The sequence below is a fragment of the Lepeophtheirus salmonis genome, unplaced genomic scaffold, assembly GCF_016086655.4.
Source record: "Lepeophtheirus salmonis unplaced genomic scaffold, UVic_Lsal_1.4 unplaced_contig_9838_pilon, whole genome shotgun sequence".
Lineage (NCBI taxonomy): Eukaryota > Metazoa > Arthropoda > Copepoda > Siphonostomatoida > Caligidae > Lepeophtheirus > Lepeophtheirus salmonis.
The window spans coordinates 51,864-79,001 of record NW_027297039.1 but is presented as its reverse complement, the minus strand read 5'-3'; the positions used below and the strand labels follow the sequence as shown (position 1 = coordinate 79,001).

The window sequence follows — 27,138 nt, the reverse complement described above, 5'->3', positions numbered from 1 at the left end:
TTAGACAAGGCTGCAAGCAGCCATGAGAGATGGAATTAAACATAAATTTCACTCAATTTCTAGTAAGGGCATAGGCAAGCATTTCTCCGTTTTCAGTCGTCAATTCTACTCTGAGTCCAAGCGAGAACTTCAACTTACAACTAGTTCTAAGAAATCTTTGTGATACTCTCCGTCTTTCATGAGGACACGGACATAAAATTACACTTTATACTTTGATGTTTTTCATTGTAAGAATGTCAAAATTATGACAACAGCATAGAAAAATATATTCATTGCTCCGATTACCAACCAGAACAAATCTCGCATGCGTTCAGGGTCAAATTTGATAAAAGTCTACTTTATTTATTTATTGAGAAGAGTTTCATATTCCAAATGAGTGAGAACCCCACAGAAGCTTTTAAAAAAGATTTTTATTAGTTGAAAACGTTTATTTATTTAGTTAGTTTAGGAATGACAGCTAGGTATATACTCCAATATTTTATTTGAGTTTATAATATTCAATAGTATATATTTATTTGTAAGTAGTAGTTAATAATACAAATCTCTCTAAAAATTGTCAAAAGTCAGTGAATAAATAACATTTTTTTTTTTTTTTTTTGCGTTCGTCTAAGAATCAAAAATGATTGATTAGTGAGTCATTATTAATACTGAGTCGTTGAATTCATCATCCCATGAAGAGGATGAATAAATTATAATAAATAATATAAAAAATGATTTAACAATAATAATTAAGTTTTCTATGTTCTGTTTCTGTTTGTAAAATGATCAAAACAAAATCCAATGAAAGGATATCCTTCCATTGAGAGTTAAATAAATTAGAGGTGTAACACATACTATGTAGGGTGTTCTTAGGAAGGTTCAGAAGGAATGAAAAGAGAGTTGGGAGGGTCGCTATTACAAATCAAAAGTGTACATAAGGTTAGTAGGTATACTGAAATAATAATAATTTAATATCACAAAGTTGTTTAGGACCACAGTGCTTATGAATGCTGCAGAGCTGTGTTGTCGTCGTCATGATCCAGCTTCTCCTTGTCCAAGTCTTTTCGAACAACATCGTCCGAGAACTGTGAGCCTTCAGAGAGAGATTCGCCTCCTCCATGGCTCAAATAAGAGTCAGTATCGGATTCAAGTACAGCTTGAGACATATAAGACTCTACAGCGTCGTCGAATCGAGTGATGGCCTCTTCAGTGTCTTCTTCTGGGTGAAGTTCATTTCCGAGAGGAAGAGAAGGCTGGCACAAGCTGCTACTATTATTGCTAATTAGTGGGGGTGGTTTATTGCTCTCAAGTCCAACACCGTTCGCGATTGAGGAAGGATAGATGCGACTAAATCTGGGTGGGTAAGGGTCATATAGTTGAACCCTTGGAGGTGGTGTGGAAAGTTCTGAATAGTGCTGCTGAGAAAGAAGACTGCTATTATGTGGATTGCAGTTGCTTTCATTTAGAAGACGTGAGGGATAGACATGATGAGAGCGGGCGTAGGTACTCCCTCCTCCGGAAGAGATTCGCTCAGTGATGTCATCGCAACTCCGGGCATCACGGCTCATTATTTTGCTTGCGTAGTAATGGTTTTTGTGGTTGTTGAAAAGACATGAGGAAGTGGCTGTGCTTGAGCGGTGAAGAAAGTTATTTCGAGGATGAAGCATTGGAGTCACAGAGAGAGGAAAGAGCCTTGGTCCCTGAAAAGTGAGTACAGAATGAAAATAAGGTTTTTTTACATCAAAACATATACTTATAAAATTGTTAATGATGGCCATTTTAACTTTTCTCATTACTATTTACATTAATATTTATTTCTGTTTTCCCCCTTCCCTCTGTTGTTTCGAATATCTAACTTCCAAATCCTGGCTTCTCCCCCCCCTTCATCCCCCAAAAGAAAAAAAACCATTTATTTTTATGTCTAGAATTTTATATGCTTTCCTTTTGATAATAAAACGACAAAGGGGTTTATTTCCATTTTTATATGATCCTGAGTATGCAATTCAAATGTGCAAACCATTATGCTATCACTATTATTGTCAATTACATTAAAAAAATTGCTCAGCAAAAAAAAGATAAAAAAATGTACCAAATTAATTATTTTTTTAAATACAAGTAGTCATAAAGCCTTACCAAGTGATGTCCTGCTTTTCCTTGTTGAGCAGCTCGAAGTATATCTGTCGTTGCATAAGGGGACTGAAGGAATGACGGACTTTCGTAGTTGCTGCACCCCTGTTACCAAAAGTAGAAAATAGTTTATTTCGATCGATGTAGGCGTACTCATTTTCTTGAAGATGGGATGCTGTTCCATTCTGATTCAAGAGCTTCTTTTCAGAGGAGTTTGAGTCCTTTTCGTAGTCCCCACCATTCCATCTCCGATCAATCCAAAGAGGTTGTTGCCCCATGTTATTACCATTATTCCCCATTTGTGATGATGAGGGAGTAAAGGATCCCACCACACCGCCTCCACTACTATACTCATACACATTGATTTATGGAGAACGCGTCGGCGTCGGTAATATAGTGTAAGTCCAGAGGCAAATGCAAGCATGAAAGTAAAGCTACCTATAAGAGCTAGGAGCCAGGCATAGCTTTCTCCACTTCCTCGGTGATGATAGACAGCCATGTCAAACTCAGAGAGGCTTGGAAGAAGGATTTCCTCAGAGTCTGAGAAGGGACCAACCCCAACGTGGTTTATGAGGGCAATGGATACGTTGGCTTTGTCTATCGTAAGAAGCTTTGGGACGTTGAGGATGGACTCAAGGCGCTCACTTGGGAGTGCGGAATTCAGGATCTCCGAGTTGTTTCCTTGGATATGTATCTAGAAAATCAAACATTTCAAAAGGGTATAATAGTCATAGTTGTGGTTGAGTTAATACACAAAGTCAAACATCAAGAAAAGGAGAAATCTCAAATTAATTATTGGAGATGCGAATATAAATACATCTAGTGTTGTGTCAGTCCTTATTTATTTGGTCTAGTCCTGTCTTAGGACCAGTTTTATCGGCCCTTAGGACTTTCAGTCCTTGGGAACGGTCATTGAGACCGTCAGTACTGGTGACTGGCCTTAATTGCCGGCCCTTTGATTTTATTATAAAAATGTCGATTGTTTTTAAAACAAATAAGATATATGAGATATTTATTTAAATCATTATACATATGCTGCTAAAAATATCCCTCTTTTAATTCAAATACGAACATATTATATTTTGGCTTAGTTATATAGTTTATTTTATTATATAACGCATTGGTTCCCAAATTTTTTTGAGTTAGTTCAGATTTTGCAAAGTAAAGTTTTCTCTCTAATTCTCCCAATTAGTTTCAAATTAGTTACTTTCTTAGCTCCAATACCTTTAAATGTCCTTCAGTGCCAAATTTTCGACTTTTGGAATTTTAAATATTTAAATATTTCCTCTGCTGAAAAATTAGAGTTAAAGGACATTTTTTTTTAATTTTTTTTACCTTGTCCCAACAGTAAAAAAATATCATCCTAAAAACATAGTTAAAAGTATAAATTCTTTTATTTGGTCATAGGCCCTCCAGCCCCGGCTGATCCAGTAGATACTTATAAAAATACGTAAATTCATCATGAAATAAGTTTTTATGGTACAATTCAAATCTGATTCTTCTTTTAATCAATCATATTGCAACTTCTCTGTTGTTTCGCACAACTCCCACTTTGGGAACCACTGATAAAACGGAATATTTAAAAAAAATGGAAATCATCCTAAATCAAGTCACGAGGGTTTATTTTACCTCCTTTAAGGATCGACAAGTGGGACAGGACTTGAATGCAGTTCTCAGTCCTAAATAAGGGTCAACATAGCACTAGAAACACCCAATACTTTATAGGTAGACATATTTCTATAAATAATAGAGCTGGTATTCAAATACTATTGGGATTAACTGACATATTAAAGAATTTTTATTATATTCTAAAGTTGTTATTTAATTTATGAAACATGATTTGACTCCTATATGGCGTTTCAAATACAAATTATCAATTTATAATCATTTTATCGCGTGATAATGCATTTTTGCTTTCATTTAAGTGATATTTGCAACCCATCGAAAGGGTTAATAAAAATAATTTTTATATAGTAATTTGGTGTTGATATGCCACACATTTAATAGTTTGTCAAAAGATTTGGATTTTTCCTTTTTCTCATCAAAGGTATTTATAAAAGCTCAAAATGGACATAAATCTACACTCGAAATTTATTCAAGCAAAGTTATGAAGATGACAAATTGATTTTACATCATCATAAAATTCAAAATTTGATTTATTATTAAGATTATTCTGCACAAATATTTTTATTGAGAGATTCTTTTGATGTAATTGCATCAAAAAAAAAAAAAAAACATGAAATAGAAAATTCACAAAATAAAATATTTTTGCATTCATAATTGAAGCCTCAAAGTATATACATATATCAAAGACTTCAAAGGTTTTTGTGTGTGTTTATAATATTAATCAGGATTTGAGTATATATTGTTTCGCTAGAAGGTAAACGTATGTATTTTATTTTTGCACTGGTTGGGATAAACTAAAAAAAACTCCCCTCTCCTTTAAATAAACTCAAGTAACCAGAAAATTATTCCTCCAGAAATTCAAGAGAAATCAAAAAATCAATTTCAAGGCCATCAATTTCTTAGGGCATTGAAGCGTGTGACATAAATATGTTGGTGTAGTTGTTTTTTTTCCTTTATCAGTTCCTTTGTTTAATGTTACAACTCAATTTCTTTCTTACCTGATATCCTTTGATATTTCCATTATGATGCTCTCGATCTACATAGTCCCAAGCAATGAAAATGGCAGTGGCATTGAGGATCTTAATCTTGAGGATCTTGGGAGCTTGGTCTGGAACCGTGGGAAGCGTTATTATTTGTACAAGTCTTGAAGGCCGACCCGACACGCTCTCGTAATAGGGTCGAATAAAGATTTCGTATTCTGTAAATTCTTCCAAATCTTGAAGGAGATATGATGTATCCCTGTCTAGAGGAATGACTTTGCTCACGAAGCTCTTGTTTCCATTTTTACGATAATGTAAACGAATCCCATTGATGCTTGAGATGGTTGAAGCGAGTTTCCACTCAAGTTTAATGCTTGTTGGACTTTCGGAAACGGCAGTAATGTCTGAAAATGTTTCTTCTAAAAGAACTAAACGTGCCTCTTCCAATTTAATTATTTCTCGTGGAAGGTTTAATGTTGAATTTCCCTTCTCTTTCTCTATGGAAGAAGAAGATGGATCGTAGACTGTTAAATATGAGCGGGAAAGAGCTGAGCCAACAGAATTAAGTGATGAACAAACATAATGTCCAGTATCTTTCACTTGTGGGTCCTTAATGATTAGAGATCCATCTCTTAGAACAGATATCCGCTTATCACCTCCCAATGAGTCAGAAAATAGGAGAACTTCTTTACCGTCACTATTGGCGCTCTCAATTGTCCAAAACACTAGGGGATGTGGAGTTCCAGTCACAAAGCAATCTAAAGAGATTTTATCCAATTTGTTGGATTTCTTCAAAGAAGCCGGAGGTTTGACTGTAATTACAGGGATTTCCATGATAGAGAGCTTTGCAGTGGTGGATATGGAACCCCGGATATTGTTAGCTTCACAAATGTACACACCCTCATCTGAGGGATGAACATTTTCCAACTTGAGACCTTTTCCATTCACTATTTTAACTTTATTGATATCAATGTCTGTGCCTTGACGATGCCACTGAACGTCGGGATAAGGATCTCCATTGGCCTGGCAATTCAGGAGTACATCATCTCCAGCAAGAGCCGTTGTGTCTAAGGGACGGCTGATAAAGTATGGAGGCTCTAAAAAGTAGAAAGTTACATAGGATATACGTCCAATATTATAATCTAAAAGTAACTGCTAAATGTGGCTCGTCAATACAAAAGCAATCTAGAATGATTTTTCTGAAAATTGAGGGTGAATTTTATTTGTGTTATTTGAAAAATTATCATCAACTTCCATCAGCAAATTATTCTTATAATCCCTTTTCATACGCCGAAAATTACAATGCAGTAAACAAATAAATTAAGATTTTCTCATTTTATTGTTTGTTGTTCTAGGACGTTTTTATGTTGAAGTACCACAAATTGTATTAATACTTGCCATGAACTTTGAGGCGAACAGGTCGAGAATCTCTAGTTCCTGCAATATTTTTGGCGGAGCATTGATAGCGACCATTGTCTCTTTTCCTTACGTTTTGGACAACCAAGCTTCCACTATCGTCAATTCGTATCCTGAAATAAATCAATCAAATTATTCAAGTACGACTCACTAGGTAACAGGGTTTTTTAAGCACTCATAGAAATTAAAATACAATATCCATGTTATGTCTAGGTATTAATATAAATAAATGCCTCATAATATACATTAACAATTCTGAATCATTTCGTGTGCAAACAACATTAGCAATTTAATCTAATATTATTCATAGAAATGTAAAAAAAAAAATGATAATTTATTAAATGTTTTGCTTTATAATTGGATTAAGGAAGACTCTTTAGTCGTCGTTAGTGCGGGTTTTTAACATTTTTCTACATTTTACAATAAAATAATAAAAGTGTGTAGTCTAGTGGAGTGGTATCTCTATTTGTTACTTTGAGGAGTAACTAGTAGGGGGCAGAAAACATAGTTAGAGATGGATTTGAGCTGAAGAAATTGAAGCATAAGAACAATTGGTATTTGTACATTGGTCAGTTATATCAATATTGTTCATTACTTATCCTCAATAATAATGCATAGAATGAAACAAAAGAACCAGATATCAATGGCAGACGTGTTTACCTATTTCAACAATCCTAAATTTACAGGTCTACAGGGTGGAGACACAAAACTTGCAATGGCATTACTCAATTACAAAAATTGCGATTTTTTTAATCAAGGAAAGAAAACTCAAAATCTATTTATTAGCTATATTTTTTATTCAATGTGTCCTTCTTTACAAGTAATAACAGCCTCAACACGCCAGGAAACAGTTTGGGATCCATCTACGATGACAGCCGTATCCATGGCTACCACTGTCATGATGGCTACTCGAAGTTTATCGAAATTGGTCAGGGAGGTGTGGCAAGCATTTTTCTCCATGACACCACAAACTGCAAAGTGTAGGGGGTTGAGATTAGGTCTAAAGGAGGGCCAAATGGAGGAAGTCCAAAAGTTGCTACAAAAGTTTGGGTTCTTTTTAGTTGTATGGCACTGTAATTGACTCATTCATATTACAGTCAGTCTGGATGGATTTGACAACGATCTCTGATCTAAAAATAACGGGTATAAATCATTTTTACAAGTCACTGCAAGTTTTGGGTCTATCACTTTGTATGTTATATAATTCAAAGGTAAAAGATTTACAACAAATATATGCATGACTCCAGTTGTTTGTTCAATATTACAATTATAATGGATTTGGGGAGGAAAGTATTGAGAAACAGAAGCTTTTTGAGAGTGCGATAGGGAATATAAGAGTTAAGAGAGAACAGAACACGGGCAATGAAACAAAGCAATTATGTATATCCATAAGAATTTAATGGATATCAAAATAATGGAGGGGAAGATGCAGGGTTGGTATATTCATATTGTACCTCTGGATCGCGGACTGGTACCTGTCCGTTGATCAATTAGTACCAGGCAGCAAAATAATCAATTATTTCTTTATGTTTTATTTATTGTCTAAGTCTGGATCGATAATAAAGAAGTATATATATATATATATGCCACTGAATGTCCCCAACTTTTAAAGCCACCGTTTTAGTCCAGTGGCTCTTTATTTTGAAATGACTGTATTTTTCTCATTTGCACCCAAAAATGTGATGGAGCTTGGATAATGAGTAAGAAACAGGCCCCTAAATGCTACAATTTTGTTGCAAAGGGACAAATTCCGGGCTCCCATTGATTTAGCATTACGGACAGTTTTTGATTTTGTAATAGTGTTCTATTGTTGGAGCCATGTGATAATAAAGCTCCATGTGAGGCACAGTTGATTCACGTTTCATATTATTTTGTTTCAACTGCTCCGGTCTGCAGTAAAATTCTCAAACGTTGACCGGTCTACAGTTAGAAAAAGATAAGGGACCACTGTCCTAGATACTCTATGTTAATACAGCCAAGTGTACTGCAAAGGACTATTTTTTAGTATGCGCTTCATTTCTATACCGCGTGACTGTTTGATCTAAAAAAAATAACAATAAATATATATATTTAAAAAAAAAAAAAAAAAAAAAAAATCAGCCAGTTTTACGATTATGATTAATAGTTGATAGTAAAAAGAGTTTATATATCTTAATACAAAACGAACGAGTAAAACTAATGTTTAAAAGTATCTGTGTTTTCAACTTTGAGTATTTTTAAGAATTTTAAATGGCATATTTCTTTAATTTTCATTAAAATAATTATAATTTTGAATCGATACATTAATTAAAACTAGAAAAGGATCACAATCTATCATCTAAATTGATAAAGCAAGGTTTGTCTATGTACATATTATTTTTGAGTGTGCGCATGACATATTAGAACTGCATGACAACTTAATTTAAGAACTAACAATTTAGTTATTAGCGTGTGTAGCTGAAACTGAGTGCATCATATTAAAAAGAAAAGAAAAAGGTAGTACTTATCTATATTAATAAAGCAAAGTTTGTTTGTCAACACCTAATAACTACGAGGAAACCCGTATACTCCTGGTAGTACATTTATTTTGTTATCGAAACTTATAGCCAATACCACAAAATATGAATTTATGAGTAGCAAGCTACACCTTTCATGTATTAATTATGAAATTTTAACTATGTCTGAGTCAAATTTAGGACCATTTGATGTAAATTTCCCCTTCTGCAAAGTTCTTTAATTATAAACTATTACGGTTTAACAAAAAAAATATAGCTTTAATGTTGTACTCATTTCTACTATCTAATTTTTATTGAAGTTCTCAAATTTAACTACAAAAAAAAAAAAAAGACCAAAAATGCCCCTCAACTATTATAAAATTTGGTTGTTGCTGATTTATTTTTCTTTTATGACGAAAGATCTAACAAAATAGCCCTTCTCGGTTTGCATCACTTACTCGAAAATTATGTCAGTTATATTAAATAGGTGTATATTTGTTTTCAATAGAACCATATACTTCCTAAAATTTCGTAGATAATAAACAAATATTATTCGACGATACAAATGCAAAGAAAGACCACAAAATACCCTTTTTAAGCAGAATTACGTAATTCTTTGTTCTCTCAACGGTGTGTTGATAAGGGTTCCAGGAATATTGAAATATTTTCATCGGAAAATTTCCATCAATAGAAAATGCAGCTATCAGAAAACTGATAACTGCTCAAAAAAGTAGTGATTCATCAACTGATGGGACTGATCCATCTATGGATAAGTAGATAGCTTTCTATCTACAAATACATATATCACATCTTCAGGTGGTACACAAGTGGATGCTGAAAATTTCACCTGTATAATGACTACGTCCTAAAAATACTTATTAATCCTCAGCGTATTTAAAAAAATCAGAGAAACTGTTGAACAGAGATAGCAGGTATCGAAACAACAATTGTTAAGCAATTATTAGGGAATTAAAATGGTTCATTTAGGCGGCGGTGGCGGTTTTTAATCTGCCTCGAGGCCCTAAGTTCATACCGCGTGTTCTGTTGGTCTAAATCAAATGTAATTATTATGGCGTCTTTGAAGGAGCAGGGTAGTTTTTAACCTGTCTCGAGGTCCACAGCTCTCCTAAACAAATTTTGTATCTCTGGGTTGCAATTTGGAAAATTTTAATTACTTTAGTCTTTAGAGAGATGCAGAGTTACACTGAGGATTTCTTGTAGTGCTATTTTCTATATTATAAAATCAAAGTGTATCTGTTCATCGACGCCTCATAACTCCAGGCAAGGTCGGGAACTCCCGCTAGTATTCATCGTTCAGAGAAAGATGTTAATACTATGACGATATATTAAAGAGTTAACAACGGAGAAAATTATTTTTCTTATATAACAATAAAACTGTTATTCTATAGTAATATTTATACTCGACGCTCCTTGTGTTTAAAAAAGTAATCTCTTAGTCAACATCATTTAATATAATGTTAATCATGTGGTCTTTGTTTTGCCATTTTGGAATACAACATTGGATAAGACAAACTTTATTATAAAATTTAGATTTAGTCATCTATTAAAACAACACAAACTTTGTTATCGCTATTTAACTTTTTCGACCGTTATACAAGATACAAACATATGTAGAGGGGAGTAAATCAAAAGTTTTTCCTGATTTTTTTTAAGGAATGGGGTCTTTTCATACAAATCACAAAGAAAGAAAACGAGAAAGAAAAAAAATACATTACCTATTAGACGATGTCAAATCAATAAAGCTTCCATCCTTTTTCCACCGGATGACAGGAGAGGGGTGTCCCTTTGGAGGGGAGCATTTAAGAAGTATTTCTTCTCCGACAGAGGCATCTGTATCACGAGGAAGTGCTCGAAATTCGTCTCGTATATCTGTTTTAAAAGAATGAGTTAGATGTATGAGATGTTTAAAAAGAGGGAAACAAGTCAGGGGATCTTTAAATGTCATGTTTGTAGATATATATACAGATGTTTTGGGTTGTAAATCGTAAACATATGTGTTATGTAAAAAAAATACATACCAGATAAATATAATGGTAATGATATAAGTTTTTCGGTTTCGTTTTTTGTTTAGCATAATGAAAAGGATTATAATTTGCAACTCTATCAATGAGTGGTATTCAAAATTGTGCGACGAGTTAAAAGATCTTTGTATTTAGATTATAGTTACATTTACTTTAGGGTAAAGCTAGTTCCCAACAAATTATTATGTTTTGACAAATAACACAATAATTTCTGTGCAATTTCATAGTAAATAATTAATATTTACTTAGTCGCAGAAATTTTGGAAAAAGCGACAAAAACCTATAAAAGTCATATCTTTTTGAATATATCATCAAAATATGTGTTTTAGATTAAAGTACAATGCTTAAAAATATTTTTATCATTTTTCGAAAGGTTGCCATTTAGTGTTAAAAAAATGGATGAGAGTTTCAAAAAATGTAATTATTTTGCGTAACGTATACAATATATATATATATGTATACAATACCTATGGATATTTATTGATGTCATATAGTTTATGTACCTAGATGGTAGCTTTTGTATTGCGTTGTTCAAAGGGGTAACGGCAGTTGGCAATGGAAATGAAAAGTTATGGATGAGAGACGCATATGATTTATGGATTAGAAATGATGTCATCATAAATCTTTGATAGTGAGTAGGAATTGAATCTGTGGATATTATTATTTACTGTTATCTTGGAGATAGAAGTAAATCCTGTCATCACTCTTCCCTTGCTATGAACAAACAATCGTCTATCACTACCCCGGATCCTCTTTCACATCAATCGAGAATTTCATCATCCATTTTTATCATCCTCTCCTCACATCTACATAGGAAAAAGTAACGAGTGTTGGATTGGTCCTAGGACTTATTTCCAAATCAGTCTTCACGCCTTTTAGTCTTTTTTTATTATCAGTCTGATCTTTTTTAACATTCAATGGTCGTAAGGACCTATACCTAGGTCCTTCAGCTCTAGCTATCTTTTTTTCCCTCACTCCTAGCTAGGATTGAACAATATAAATACGAATAAAGTAATGAATGATAGCAAAAACGTATAATAATAAGAATTTCTAATATTCAGTCTCTCCTCAATTAGCATACTATATAATTTAGTCTCCACTAACTTTAGGAATGACTTGGAGCTCACCTTTATTATCAGGGCTGTTTTTAGCGTGAGAAGGTCTGACGTGAAGATAAATATATTTAACTTTTTTTTAAATTGATATTGCTGTAAAAATATTTTCACTTTCCATAATATAAAAAGAGTGGTTTTTTCTTCTTTTCTAATGTCCTTTTCTTCGAAGAAAGAAATTAAATTCCGAGTAGCCTTATTTATAATTTATTTTTTTTTGAAGAAAATAACACTTAATTATAGTAATAACTTTTTTTTTTTTAAAGGCCAAACTTTCGAATGGCCTTTTCGAATATATTGTTTTCATATTTGACGTTCTTTTGGATAAAAATATTTATGACCATTTTAAAAATAATATTTTTGCTAAAAAAAAAATTACATTTGTCTATTTATGTAGTCCTTAAACAATTTCTTTTTAACCTAGTAAAAATTTAGGGTTTTTTTTGCATATCTATAATCAGTCCAAGACGCAATTGTATGTAGCAAGTGTATTCAGTACTCATCCCCCCCTAAAATTGTCTTATTCAACCTAATATACATAAATGTATGTTCCTGTAAGGGATTTCATTGTCTTGATTTACCTATAATACATTACTTTTTCATAGTAAAAAAGATGTATATTTAATGTATTAAAGAAGTACTTAACATATCAAAAAAGGCAAGATTAAAAAGAATAAAAATAGATGAAGATTTTAAAGAGAATTTCTTCCCCAATTTTTAAGCTATTTCTTATAAAAATAGAATAATTGAGAGAGAATGAAAGAAAGAAAGAAGATTGAGGGAAGGAGCTTTCAAGGGAAGAAGAGACATACTTCTTGTATTTATTAGTGTTACGTTTTTGTCTGGAAATTCTAGAACGGTATGAATTTGTCTATTTTTTTAGCGCATCGAATCAGTTTGGCATGGATCGGTCTAAAAGAAAAAATAGGTATTATTTAAAGTTTGGTGTTGACCGACTCCATAAATGAATTGTCAATGACGCTATATATGTTTCAAAATGGTGGGTGGACCTTGCAATAATGTCGACATAGGTAGTTAAATGTCTTGAATAAATAATATTTGTACAACTCATACATCAGAAATTGTAAAAAAATCGGTTCATAGATTGACACCAAAAAAAAGATTAACACGTTTTTACATTTATTGTATCACCCAACCTTTCAAACAAAAAAGAACATGTGAAAAAACAAAATATTAGTTGGTAGTTAGCCAAATCTTTCACAAAATAATTTTTTTTAATATTTATAAGAGAAACGTTCAAAGCTTAACAAAAACTAATTATTAATTCAACCCATCAACGTTCACAACATTGATTACTAGAAAAAGGCAGAACAAAATCAAACAATCAGTTTGTAGTTTGGTATTTTCTTGGCTAATTCTATGGAATCATTATTCAAGAATTGTTGCGAATGGGGCATACACGTTGCTTACTTATAGATTTTCGTTTATAAGCAAAGCCACAGAGCAAAATAAAGTAATTCCTTAATGATTACTTTATTTAATAAAAAATAACATGTACGTATGTTACTCACAGAGAAGGCGCTGTTAAAATTCTTATGAGCAAGCGTCATAATTAAATCAAAAAGCTTTATAATGTTGCTCCACCTTGTGGATAAAATTGGTTTTTATTACTTTCATGTTCTATTATATACACCAGAACAAAAACTAATTCTATTTCAACCAATCAATGATCAGAACACTTTTAAGAAAAAGGAGAAAACCACCCAAGTTCAGGTGGAAGTTATCCAATTCTAGGCAGACTCTTCCAAACTTTGGATTCACTATTTATAACTGTTTAGAATTATTCAGAGCTTAAAAAAAGCTAGTTGTAATTTAATCAATCAACGTTCAGAACATTGATTACGAAAAAAGGCTAAAATCAGTTACTAATTAGTCAATTATGGGCTGTTTCTTCCCCACCATGGAATTATTTTTCAATAACCCTTGAAACTTGAGTTCATAACTGAACCAAAGCTAATTCTAATTCATCCAATCAACGTTCAAAATATTGATTTCAATAACAGTGGGAGACAAAAAACTAAAATCAGTTGGTAGTTTGCCAATTCTGGGCCAATTCTTCCCAAATATAAAATTATTATTCAATAAATCTCAAGAATGGTTCAAATCATCTAAAATTTATTCTATATTTATTTAATCAATCAAAATTCAAAACACTTATTAGGGAAGAAGAAGCATTTAAGTTAAAATTCGGTCTTGAGCCGAGTCTCAACACTAGTATTTATTTAAGAAAAGAAACTCTTTATATTATAATACGTAGGTAGTTCATTCAATCCATTATTCTCCGGAAGAGTTTTTGACATACTTTTTTTACATATCTAACTGTAAGTAAGATACAATTGTTCATTTCCTATTTATTTATGTACCTTCCATGTCTATGAATGCTACAACACATAATATATAAGTACACAAGGAGTAGTAGCTCTTATTGGATTTTATGAGGGGATATATTTACATTAGGGTGTCAGGTTTTGTTTTTTTGTAAAAAAAAAAAAGATACAAAATATGGAGCTATAAAACCCTATTTTTCAATAAAAACTACGATTGATAAAATTTGAATATTTTTTAATGAATATTAGTAATATGTCAACATATAAAGAATCTTGAACAATAATCAAGAAACAGAGATAAGAAGCTTGGTTGTCCAAATGTAAAGAAGAAATACAATGGTAGCAATGATTTATTCACCAATAATGTTGCAGGAACATTTTCAACCGGTTCATCTCACTGTTTTAGCAAGTATAAATACAAATGTGGTACGTTAACATCAGAACAATCTTGGACAAAAATTAAAAAGAGAGGAATTACTGATTTCTTCTTTTACTTCCTTCACAATATTTCATAAAGATATTTGAGTCACTTTTAGGCTTATTATTCAACAATTTTATCTGTATTTACAAAGTTGATTTGATTTAAGGAACTTATATTGCCCCAATATGCTCTATCAAATAAAATCCATCTATTTATCATTTTTTCTTGTGACTATCAGTTTTGTTCTTTCAGTTTGCAACGCCTCCAAATGGTTATTAAGAAAAAATTAGTTGAAAGAAGTTAGGGATAATTAGTCCCAGAATACAAATATTATCCACACTCAATTTTCAGAAAGTTATTCTTGTTTGCTTTTACTTAGATAAACAAAAAGTACAAATTTAGATAACATTAACTCTAATGACCAAAACTTTCATAAAAATGGTTCAAACTTTGTCAATCGTTGTTTTTTATTCAAAATAACCATTTTAAACCTCCAGACCTATACTTTTTTGTATAAAAGGGAAATATCTGACACCCTAATGCACGTATGTAGAACAGAAACAACTCTAGGGTTGTTCTGAAAAAGTTTAGAATGAATGGATGTTAATCCAGTCATATATATGATTAAGGGGTGTCGAGATAAATCTCATTATCCAAACTTCTATTATATGTATATGGAAGATCTTAAGCCAATTAGGCTCTACAGGGTGTCCCATATGTCTTATAACAACTGTAGTGATGTGTAATAATTTTTTAATTATTACTTTTGGGTTCCTTTTTGGACACATTTCTTTTCACAATTACATCTCTATATTTTTTAAACATACTTTTTTTTCAAGTATATCCAACAAATATTTCAATAAATGGATAAAAGTTATAACCATCCTTATTTGCTTTGGAGAGAGGAAGGGATAGTAAATGATAAATTGCCAAAGGACTTTTAGAAATGCAAAAAAAGGAAATCGTTAAAAGATACAAGTATCAACAAAAAAAGGCCTAAATCTGACCGCTAATCTCAAAGATTTGTACATGCAAATATTCTGCCTAAGCAGAAAGTGCTGAGTAGGGATTTCTTTTGCGAGGGAGGGTTTTTTTCGTGTTGGAAACCTGAAGAGGTTCTTTTCATTTTCTAAGGCTGTTATCATTATTATTTTATTCATGAGGAGATAACCTCTAAGTATCAAGTATAACAACGTGTGAGTGTAGACATAAATGACAGAATGTGACACTGAGTATCTGTTTCGAGTTATAATTGTAAGTCCTCATTGGACTTGGAGTAGAATTGAGGATCGAAACAGAGGAATTCCCGTATTTGTCCTTGCATGATATGGAGTGGGACTTGTGTTTATTTATTTCCCCTCATAGCTGCTAATTTTATATCCTTTCAAATATTCTTCAAATTGTCTGGGTTACCATGAAAAGTTACATACCCAAAATGATCAGGATTAAAATCCTTAGTTATTACTTCTAACATCTTACTCACAGTTTTGCATGATTGAGGAAGACTATGTCGAGAAAAGGACAAGAAATAATCGTACTTTTGGATCTTTATCTTGTTTTTTTCATTATTTTTCTCCTCAGTGCAATCAATACTACTAAAATTATATCTCATTGCTGTTGAGGGGTAAGGGCATAAACATCCTAGTCTCAAAAAACAAAAGATCGATCTATATTTTCTTGTTATTTTATTTTTTAGATGCAATCAATATAATAATAATTTGTGTTGTTTTGTATCAGTATTAAGCATGTACCACTATGTTATGTATATTTATATGGTGTGTCAACATAAAAACAATGTTGAACAAAAATCCAGAAAGAGGGTAAATCCCAATTTATTAGTATACTATACATATGAGAACATACAAGCCAATATTTCATTGACATATTTAGGTCAATTATAGGCTTTATATTAATATTACTGGGATGAGTGCACCAACCCAAGATTTTTATTGTTTGAAGCTTATAGTCTTATATTGGGTACAATATGTACCCTTTCAAATAAAATGTATCATTCTTTTATAGTGACAATCTGATTTGAATACTTTAAGCGCAATTTTTAGTACACCCAAAGAATAATTTGTTAATAGAATTTAAGGATAATTTGTCGAAGAGGGCAAATGTAATCCACACTCTATTTTGAAAAATAATCATTCTAACTTGCTTGTGTGTTGACCGACCATGTATATATATATATATATATAGTGATTGACAAAAATTGTGAATTTAGTACAGTTGATATTTTTTATATATTCCTATAAATAAGAAAATAACGCTCAAACGTAAAAAAAATGGTCCCTCATGGACATGATTTAATTTTAAAAATCTGTAAAATTTTTTTTTTTTTTAAAGAAGAAATTTTGATGTTGTTTCATTAAAATTATCGATTTTAATCCAGTTAGAGGATTTTTATATTCTTAAGTATTATAGATAAAACATATATTTTGAAACAATAGTATAACAATCTTTCTATAACTTGCCTCAAATGATAAGTATTTAAGTACCAGGCATGCTGGTAATAATAACAATATTTATTATTCCTTAATTTCTAAGGTTGATTATTCGTTTTTATTGAAGCATATTTTTATTGTTATATTTTTTAAGTTTGATATTTTTGATTCAATATGACTATTTAATTTCTTTGCTTTTTTTTTAAATAAAAGTATTCAGTTGACTTTGAGGAATGACTGCTGTGACTACTTATCTTCTCAAAAAACCATCCCACACACAAAGTTGTGAACGTGAAGAAAGATAAGTCTTTATCTCAAATTTATTGACAATATCAGAACAAAATTAAAATTGCGTTTCATTTTTTCCGTAAATGAAAAAAAAAAATTAAATGCAATTATTGATCCACAGTTTCTTTTTTGAAAGGTTATCTGAAAAAAAGGAATAAGTAAAGGTAGTACTTTTAAGAGTTTAATTGACAATTTTTGTAGTGTAAAATTATAAATTGGTAAAATAGGGTGTTTCATTTGGCATAAATAAACAAAGCAAGTAAATTGAATAATTATGTATCAGACACTTGGTATCAAAAAAAGAGATTTGAGTAATAAAAATGAAGAGAAACATCAAAATATGTGCGCGTAATACAGGGTACCAAAAAAATAATATTCATTTATTGGAAGCATGCTTGGAACTAAAATTATCATACTATAAGGCAAGTTAAAGGAAGATTGCACTAATATTAATGGATAATACAGGTTTCATCTATAATACTTAATAAAATAAAAATTCTTAACTGGATTCAAATCGATAGTTTTAATGAAACAACACCCAAACTCCCTTTTTTTCGACATTTTTCAGATTTCAAAACATAAAAACGTGTCGATGAAGGACCCTTTTTTTCACGTTTGACGGTTATTTTCTTGCTTTAAGGAATAACATGCAAAATAAAAAATATCAGAAGATACTAAATTCCCAACTTTTATCATGTCGGTAAATCTATGATATACATACTGGTACATCCTTCAGGATCCTCCATGATATTCTTCTTATAATAAGTTATGGGGGAATGCTTGCCATTCACGTCTTATCGTTTATAATCCCTGAATAATCATATCAAAGAAAAGTAAGAATCATTCTTCTTTTTTTTTCCTCTCAAGAGAGAGAGTGTCTGAAACTTTCAAAATGACTTGATTAAAACTTTAAAATAGTTTTTACACCTTTACTCATCATTTTTTCTTCATTTAAGTGCATTTACCTTGCTTTGTCCTTATGGATGTACATAAATGCATTACTGTGTATCTGATAAGCTTACTTTTTTATAGGGGTGAGGAAGGTATGAAAAAAATAACAACGCATTACATTTAGACTTACAAAAAGTATTTCATTTATCGTGGATTATTTTTCAATTGGAAACAATTGGATTTGTTGAGTTATGTAAATTTCAGAGTGGCTGTCAAATTGTGGTCAACAACTAAATATATATGTACGGTAAAACAGAGTCAGGATAAAGAAGGTATAGGTCCGGATACTATAAATACTCATTCATGGACTCATATTTGGAAGATCAATGTAAGAAAATACACACATGTTACGCGCAAAAAAAGGTACCCTGCAGTTAGTTACTCATTGTCGTGTAAAATTCTTAGAAAATACCCGTATTTAATCTATTTATCATAGATTTATCGCTATTCTAGGTAGTTTTGGGTATTTACCTACTTTTTTCAGTACTTATGGACCAATTATGAGTATGCAAATGAAAAAATTCTTAATTTCCTCTTACAAAATCATCATTCTTGCAAATTTAGCAATAAATACTTACGTCACAATGGGCCTAAGTCAAACAATTTTTGATTTTCTTATTCATGACTAGTTGCACCAGAACCAATTCCGTAGGAGAGGGACTATTTTATATCAAAATACTTTTTATTGTTGTTGTCTATCAAAAGAAGGGGCCAATGGACTCTTAGCTCCCCTATTCCCACGTCTCTGTTGATCATCTATGAGTAACATAGGCACACTACATAGTTGCATTATTCTTAACTTTTGAAAGTTATTTTTTTTAAGGCTGCAAATTACTCGTTGATATAAAAATCCCTTGGTAAATACTCTATTCCACTCATTCTTTGTGGAAATATACTCATTTTTGTATGTATCGAAAGCATAAAAATCAAAAACGCATGTCATTAGCAAAATGTACTTTAAACATAAACCCATTTATTAATATTCACCAATAAATTTAATTAAGATATAAAACAGTTAAATATTTTTAATAGTGTGTCTTATAAAGTTGAACATAAAAATTAGATTATTTTTTATAAATATTGATACCAAAATATTGATACCAGATTTCGTTATAACCATAATTATCCATTGAAATCTGAACACTTATTAATTCAATAACTAATTAAGGTTGAGTGATGAAATAAATTCATATTCCGATATAAATTCAGATTTGTGTATAGCACAATCAATTAGCTACAAAATAAAACAAACATCTCTAGCATACGCAAAAGTTGAGAAAATCACATTTGAACAGATCAACAGAATTTGCGCACTCCAAGCAGTTAGGTGTATCCAATACACCGTCAACAAGTCCAAAACGTTGTAAAGGAAGAAAGGCTCCGTCAAAAAGACCGAATTGGATCCGAAGGAGTTAAAGAAAACAGCCCAGGCCAGCTGCATCAAGTACATGAAGGCCCATGCTAGAGATCTCGGGGGTTCACACCAGACTGTCTAGAGAGCTATCAAAAAAATGGATGAAAGAGCCTTGTCACTTGTGAGAATAGAGAGGCCAATTTTGACACTAGCAATGAAAGAAACCCATCTCTTCTCTTGCAATACTCTATTGAGTTCTTTTCAACTGTTTTTATTTTACACTTTTAGCCCCCCCAGGCCTGATACCAAACCCTTGAATCCACCTTTTACGTTCATGTTGAGGGGAAGACTTGCAGTGTCCGTCATGTAAACACAGTGGCATTCAAAGCCACGTTTAGCCATTACTGGAATGTCATGACGGAGGAATCAATCCACAGTGGGTGCCACTCTCTAAACTCACCCCTAACAAAGGACTATCACATATATCTATGTTTCTGTCTTTTTCCTTTTTTCCATTTCGAAAAAAGGAGGTTTCGAGAGACAGTAATAAATTATATTTTTGAAGAATAGATTTTACAGCTAATGTATTTCAATGTTGTTGTTGTTTTTTCTTTGGGAAGAGGGGAAGAATCATGATGTAGTGATATTTGTTATTCTATATGTAGAAATATTATACCTATTTAATATATAGAGTTATCCAGAATAAGGAAAACTTCCTTCTCTTGCATTTCATATGTTGAATTCCCTTCAGAATTTACTTCCCAACATATACACAATAAACTGAAATGTATAAATTATAAATCATCTACATACGTCACATGTACATCTAGAACTTAAAAAGTAAAACTTATCATAAATGAAAGTCTTGGTAAGGATCATAAATTCATTTTGTAAGTGTCAAACCCTACGCATCTGTTACTGTTGGTTTTCTGTAGAGAAATCATATACCGGTGTGATACTAGGCGTGGGCTGATATATATTGCATAATATTCCATATCTGCATCGTATCGGTATTAGAGGAAATTTTTCGAAATTTTGATATTTATTCCGATATTGTATCTAATGCTATCAAAAAAAAATTTTTTTTTTTTAAAGTGGCCTGAAATTATTTTGGTTGGGAAATTTTGCCTTAAACCATTCGGCATAAAATGTCGCCTTGAGCCATTTATCCTCAAGGATACTTGGCCTTAATATATATATATTAATAAAGGAAGGTATGTCTGTATGAATGTCTTAATGTATGTAAAAGAGTGACTGGATGATGGACAGTATATAGTACTCCATGACTTATATCTTAAACATATCTTGATCTAAGAAATAATAATGTAGTTGCATTAATGAAATATTCCCGGCATGAACATACAGTATCGAACGTGTAGATAGGGTGGACTGGTTTAAAGTGATCCTTGATGTATATCATAAACATAGTTTGATCTAAGAAATAACAATGTAGTCGGATTAGTGAAATATTGCCGGCGTGTGCATGTATAACAAGAGCACTGTTTTTGTTTTGTTATTGTTAAAAGGAAGTTTACGCCTCAGGAATTAAATAATAATGAGGACAGCTTAAGAAAGGAAAATTTACTCTTCTCATTGCCAACTCCAAAAAAAAACCGGGAGAGCTTAAAAATAAATACCGTTTTCATCACTAGTAGCTAATATTCAAATTGATGACACCCTCGTATTACCTATATCAAAATCTATTAGATATCAAAGCAATAGAATTATTAACATTTGGTACAAATCCAGACAGACTTTTTCTATGATTTTGAATCAAAATACTAAAAACTTTGTAGTACCTAGCTATCCACCTGTATACATAATAAGTGCCAAGGTCAAAATGTTTACGACTACTTACATGCAATATCCAGAGTCGCATTCTTACTCCGAGCCGATCCAAGCCCATTTGTAACAACACACCAGTACACTCCCCCATCCTGTTCCTTTTTGTTATGAACAGCCTTCAAAAGAAGAGTGAGCCACCAGGGAGTAATATGCGATGCGTTTCAAGATCCTTGGAGGCCGTGATAACCTTTCTTCCATTTCTGTACCATTCATAGGAGAGTGGATTAGGACCAGATGCCTTGCAAGTCAATGTAACGGGTTCATTGCGTACAACAGTCATATTGAGTGGGTGTTCCAGAATAACAGGTCCTTTGGCATGGATGGATATGTCCCGGGACTTGACTAAAAATATAAGAAAATAAAATATGAGTACTCGGATCATTAGTATGTATAGATATATATATTATGAAAAGATGTCTAAACCCACATAAACTGCTTAATACTTTTATTATTAAACCCTACAACATACATTCAAAATAACATACTCTTTTACAAACATGATGAATGACATGCTTTAAAAATGGTAGCAGAAAAGACTGAAAAAAACAACATATTATGTACATTCATGTTAAAAAACATTTTGATATAAATGAACCGATATAATTAAATTACGTGTTATAAGTGTTTGAATCTAATTTGCTAACTTTTTTGGATGGATGTGGAACAAAGTACTTGGATTTGAGACGTGCAACTCAAGTTAGACTTGAGTCTATACTTTGAAAACTTCGCCTCATGATTAAAGACTCAAAACTAGACTTGGACTCAATAACAGCAGCGGGTAGTTATTATGTCTCTAAAATATTCATTACTTCTTACATTTTGTCAAATACTTGACGTAATTCTATTTCATTTCTAAACATATTCAAGCAACCCTGTGAGTCTGAAGTGCAATTTCAGAAATATGAAGGGTTATTTTTAGGGATTTGAAAATTGTCTAAATCCTCTTGAGTGTTAATCAAAAGGGAAAGTATATTTTTTCAATTGGGATAGACGGTATATCTGTTGACAAATGATGTTGACATCATTTTTTGTTAATCCAATCACTATTAGAACAATAATAAGGGGCAAGAGAAATAGAAAATTGTCAGCAAAAATCCACCACAGCCGCCTTAAGGACCATAAAGATCCCCTCCTAATTTCCCAATATATTTTTTACATGGCTGCTTCGACGGCTGCTATCTATGTTCGACTGTTTTTCTGATTTTTTCAAAAAAACGGAGCATAAATAAGTATGATAGGAGGCAGTCATTATACAGGTCAAATCAGGTCAAATTTTTAGCCCTTTTTGCCACCTGTGATAGATATATTTCTATATGGAAAAACTATCTACGAGTACTTAGATAGGTCAGTTTTATCTGTAGATGGTAGAGATTAGTCAATGAATCGCCCATCTATATAATATGTGTGGCAATAACATAAAAGTAAGCAGGAATACTTTTTTTTTCAACATTGCAACAGTATGATAAACGTATCCGTCCATATATGTACTATAATTTATATTAATTCAAAATAGTGATAAAGTCCTTAGGAGCCGTTGTTTTAAAGGTTAACTGAACCTGATAAAAATCAGTTATTTGGTAACACTGATAATAAAAGATACTAAGACGTCGTGACGTAAAAATTATTTTTAAAGAATATTGACGTTGCGAGAATAAAGAAAAAAAAAGAAAGGGATTTACTGGTTAAGAACAACCCTCACCAACTGAAATTGATGATATTGATGATATAAAAATTCGATTTAAAGTTCAAATTGACTGAAATTTTATATAATATGTTCATGTAAAAATTTAAACAAATATCAATTATAATAATAACTTGTTGGACAGTTTTTCAATGGCTTAATATTGCCTCTTGAAAGAATCCTCTTCGGTTTTTCATTGAAGTAAAAACTAATAATGCAAAAAAATATCAGCTTCCTTTTATGTTATTGCCACACATATAATGGAGGGTATTTTTCTGATGGCATCCGCATTAAAAAAGTCATTACTCTAATACTGTATATGCGATCACTATACAAGGTTTTCTTTATTAAAGCAAATGATTAAAAAGTAATATATAATCTTGTCTAAATCCAAGAATATTATTAACATCGTTATTGAATTAAATAATGTAATCATAGTATAATACTATCTTTACACTTGTGAATACATATGCTCTTATCTGCTCAAAAAATGCTAGGATTATATTCACATTTTTAGGCATTTCTACAAAAATAGATATAACTCTACTTTGAACTACTTAGCTATGCATGTATCGTATATACATATATTGTATATATGGATAGAGAAATTTAATTAATAATAATCTGTTAAGTGTTTCTTTCTATGAATATATGAAACAATCATCATACATTAGGCTTAAAATGTTTTTGTTTTTTTATTTTTTATTGACGGAAAATATTCCAAAAAAGGGTTCAATTGGTAAATAATGACAAAGTATACTGTTCAAACCATGTATATAAATGTTTAGAGGTTGGATACAGCCTCTGTAGCTGTAAATTTTTTCCTACAAAACAATCAGTATAAGTCAAACAAGAGCACTTTATAGTAAATAAGTTTTTTAGACAAATAAATCATCTTTCAAAAGTTTAATCAAGAGTTTTCTCTAATAGGGATTGTTTCTTCTAAAAAATGAAACACTTAACAAATTGTACCGCGTATAGTTTGCACTTTTTTTTTTTGTCAATGTACAATAATTATCTTCAACTCAATGAATTTAACTTCAAGTCTCGGTTGTTTGTAGAAAAGGAAATAAGCTCAATTTTTGTGGACTTCAAAGACAATTCCTAACACATGGGCTGAAAAGTCACTGGCTTAACAAAGAAAACAAGTGTTCTTTTCGTTCAAAATGGTTTTTCTTAAATTACTATTTGTATTCTCTTTATGGAGTGGAGTCCCTATGATCCTCTTCAAGCCATTGCTTAGCTTGAACAATATTTTTTCCCATCAAAAAACTCTCAAAATTAAAACACGAAATTGTTTTGATACATTGTTTTGAAAATAACAAAAGTAGCGTTGCATTGAGCACAATTACTCACAAACCAAAGAACAGATTGTCATGATATTTTGTCAGCTCTCTTTCAGGCATTGATACTAAATGAAACTGAAGTAAATTAAAAAAATAATAGCGCCATCTCTGTGTAAAACCTGGGATATTTCAGCCCATGTTTTATGTCATATAGAGTGATTGTAATACTATAATGTTTACCTACACTTAATCAGGTCATTTCCATATTACCAATTAAAGGAACATTAAAAAAAGTGTGTCTGTTTGTCAATACCTAATAGCACTCCTATTATTTCAATAAAAATTTACAAATGTGCCGATTAGGTCCGAAGGCAGTACCCAAAAAAAGTTTAAGCTTGTTTAGAGACAATAGAGGAATTAGGCTCACCCTAATAAATGTTTATAAGTAAGGAATATATTTTTTATATGTAAATTGTAAAGGATAATATAAGGAAATGATTAGAGCGGATTACAATTTGAATATTAAATAATATGTAATCATACCTATATATTGTATAGCTCTATATTTCTACCATAAGTACATATCAAGAAAAAATAAATGTTTTTTAATAAGAATTACTTTTTCCCTCCTTTTTTTGGGTTGAGTGATTTCTATCAAAAGAAATTACATACATTTATTTATTGTAAAAAAAATGATATATCAAATTGGATAATAAAATCGTTAAAAAAGATTTGAAGACGAATCTAAAAGATTATTGATAAAGGCTATAATTTTACAAATACTTAATGAAAAGTATATAGATCAAAGGTACTACAAGACTTGAATTCAATGGTTGGTTTTTATGTACTTATTATGTTAGCATGGTGTGGCTTCTTTTGATTAAATATAACATATTGTAGTAGGGTTTTTTTTTAGAAATTTCATAGATAAAGTTATTTAAAAAGATGTTTAAAAAGTTATAGTTGATTTAAAATTAAAACGTCGTATGGTAACAAGGGAATGTTCCAGGTAAATATCGTGTGAAGATACCTTCAAGAACAAGGCAACATTATCACCTAAAATTACAGTGCTAACTTCGTATTTTATCTTTTGTCATTGTTAGGAAAAGAACCTTGCACATTTATTTTTGTCCTTAGTGTTTTTGGCCGAAAATCAAGATTGGTAACCATGACAATTTGAAAATTGTTTTGAAAGAGAACAGTTTGGCTGACGTCACATTAGATCTGCATCAAGTAACTATTATAAAGCGGAGATACTCCATAACTGTTATAAATGACTGAATCATCAAATTTAAAATCTATCTCTTTGGTGGAACGGTAAAAGATGGAATACTTGAAGTGGTGAAAGAAATTGTCGTTAAAACGATAGGATGTCGATCCATAATTCTACTGTGTCCAGTTAGGACTTTCACTCATAACTCTGCAACAAATCAACAGTATTATTATTCTTCTTTTATGCACTAGTGATTACTTTATATTTGTGTTCTCTCTTCAAGAATAAAAAAATAATAATAACAGCCTTAGAAGATACAAAATTATCTTCCGTTTTCATATTTTTTAAATCTATACTCATATAAGAAATTGCTGTGTTTGTTTTAGTAGGAGAGGTAGGGGGGGGGGGGTGAAATAACTGTTTTTGTTATTGTTTTTGCTCATTGAGATAATTGCATGCATATATGAAACAATAAAATAGGCAAATTAGGCAATAATAAATAAATTGTTTGTTAAATAGCTAACATTATTTTTCGTAATTGTTCTGGTAGGTAATAAGAACTGGTTATGGATGTAAATATTGACTTAATTAAGGTTAGTTTAAAAAATCCACTAGAAAGAATGTCCTAGAAGTATGGTAACTTGGAGAGACGACATATCTATTGACCGATATTCCAATAAATAGGGGTGTAAATCCTAAGCATTTTATGTGTTTTTTGTTGTTGGAAAACCTGAGCTGGATTTTAATTCATATTCTATAGCTTTTATCATTAATTTTTCACATTAATGGAGAGAACATTCAAGTTTATAGTGTGATCATGAATGACAAAAAGTAACACTGAGGATTTAATTGGGAGTTATAAGTGAAGTCCGGTTGCAATTAGAATATAATTAATGAATAACTCCAGTGATTTTTTTTATATTAACATTCTTTATTTGATATAAATATCATACAAAACATAAATTGTATTATAAACATACTGGAGGTACCTTGATGAAGGGCTCAAGCGCTCGTTTGTAGTCTTTTACCTGCACATAGGAACATCTTTTACTAAAAAGGTCCTAGGTGTGAATATGGAGGTGTGAACACTTGACCCTTTTTTATTTAAATTTTGAAATAAAACCTCTTGGAAATTAAAGAGTACATAACAACAACTTAAAAAATACAATAAACTCATTTTTGCCAAAATGTAACATTTTGAAGAAATATTTTGAAATCGGTTGAGTCTGAGTTGAGTAATGCCCCACTGAAGTTCAAAGATCCTTCGAAGAGGACCAAGCGTTGATGGACTCCAAAACAGTCCGTCGTGCTTGTATATGTCTAAAATTTGAGTCATAGTGTTCTGTGATTGGGATAAACATCCTCAAAATCTGTTTTGATGATGTTGTGATATTGTGTACACTTCACATAGAATGCCTCACTGTTAGAAAAAATTTGTGGCAACTGATTGACCACCTCCTAAGATTTTTGGATAATTCATGCCATTCTTACCATACAAACACAATTTAGGCCATTTATAGTCATATCAAATTCTTATTTTTTTTATTA

At 31.4% G+C, this 27,138-nt stretch overlaps 1 protein-coding gene across 1 annotated transcript; it reads right to left on the bottom strand.

Annotated features, from left to right (window-relative positions):
- Window positions 1-877: 877 nt before the first annotated feature.
- LOC121117580 (immunoglobulin superfamily DCC subclass member 4-like) lies at window positions 878-21,921 on the bottom strand. Its single transcript, XM_040712027.2, has 9 exons — window positions 21,873-21,921; window positions 21,617-21,752; window positions 21,424-21,569; window positions 10,339-10,492; window positions 6,111-6,241; window positions 4,731-5,809; window positions 2,345-2,800; window positions 2,113-2,211; window positions 878-1,679 (listed from the first exon to the last, which is right to left on the bottom strand). Exons 1-9 carry the CDS (start codon window positions 21,919-21,921, stop codon window positions 981-983), a joined length of 2,949 nt encoding a protein of 982 aa, XP_040567961.1. The 3' UTR covers window positions 878-980.
- Between the last annotated feature and the right edge of the window lie 5,217 nt (window positions 21,922-27,138).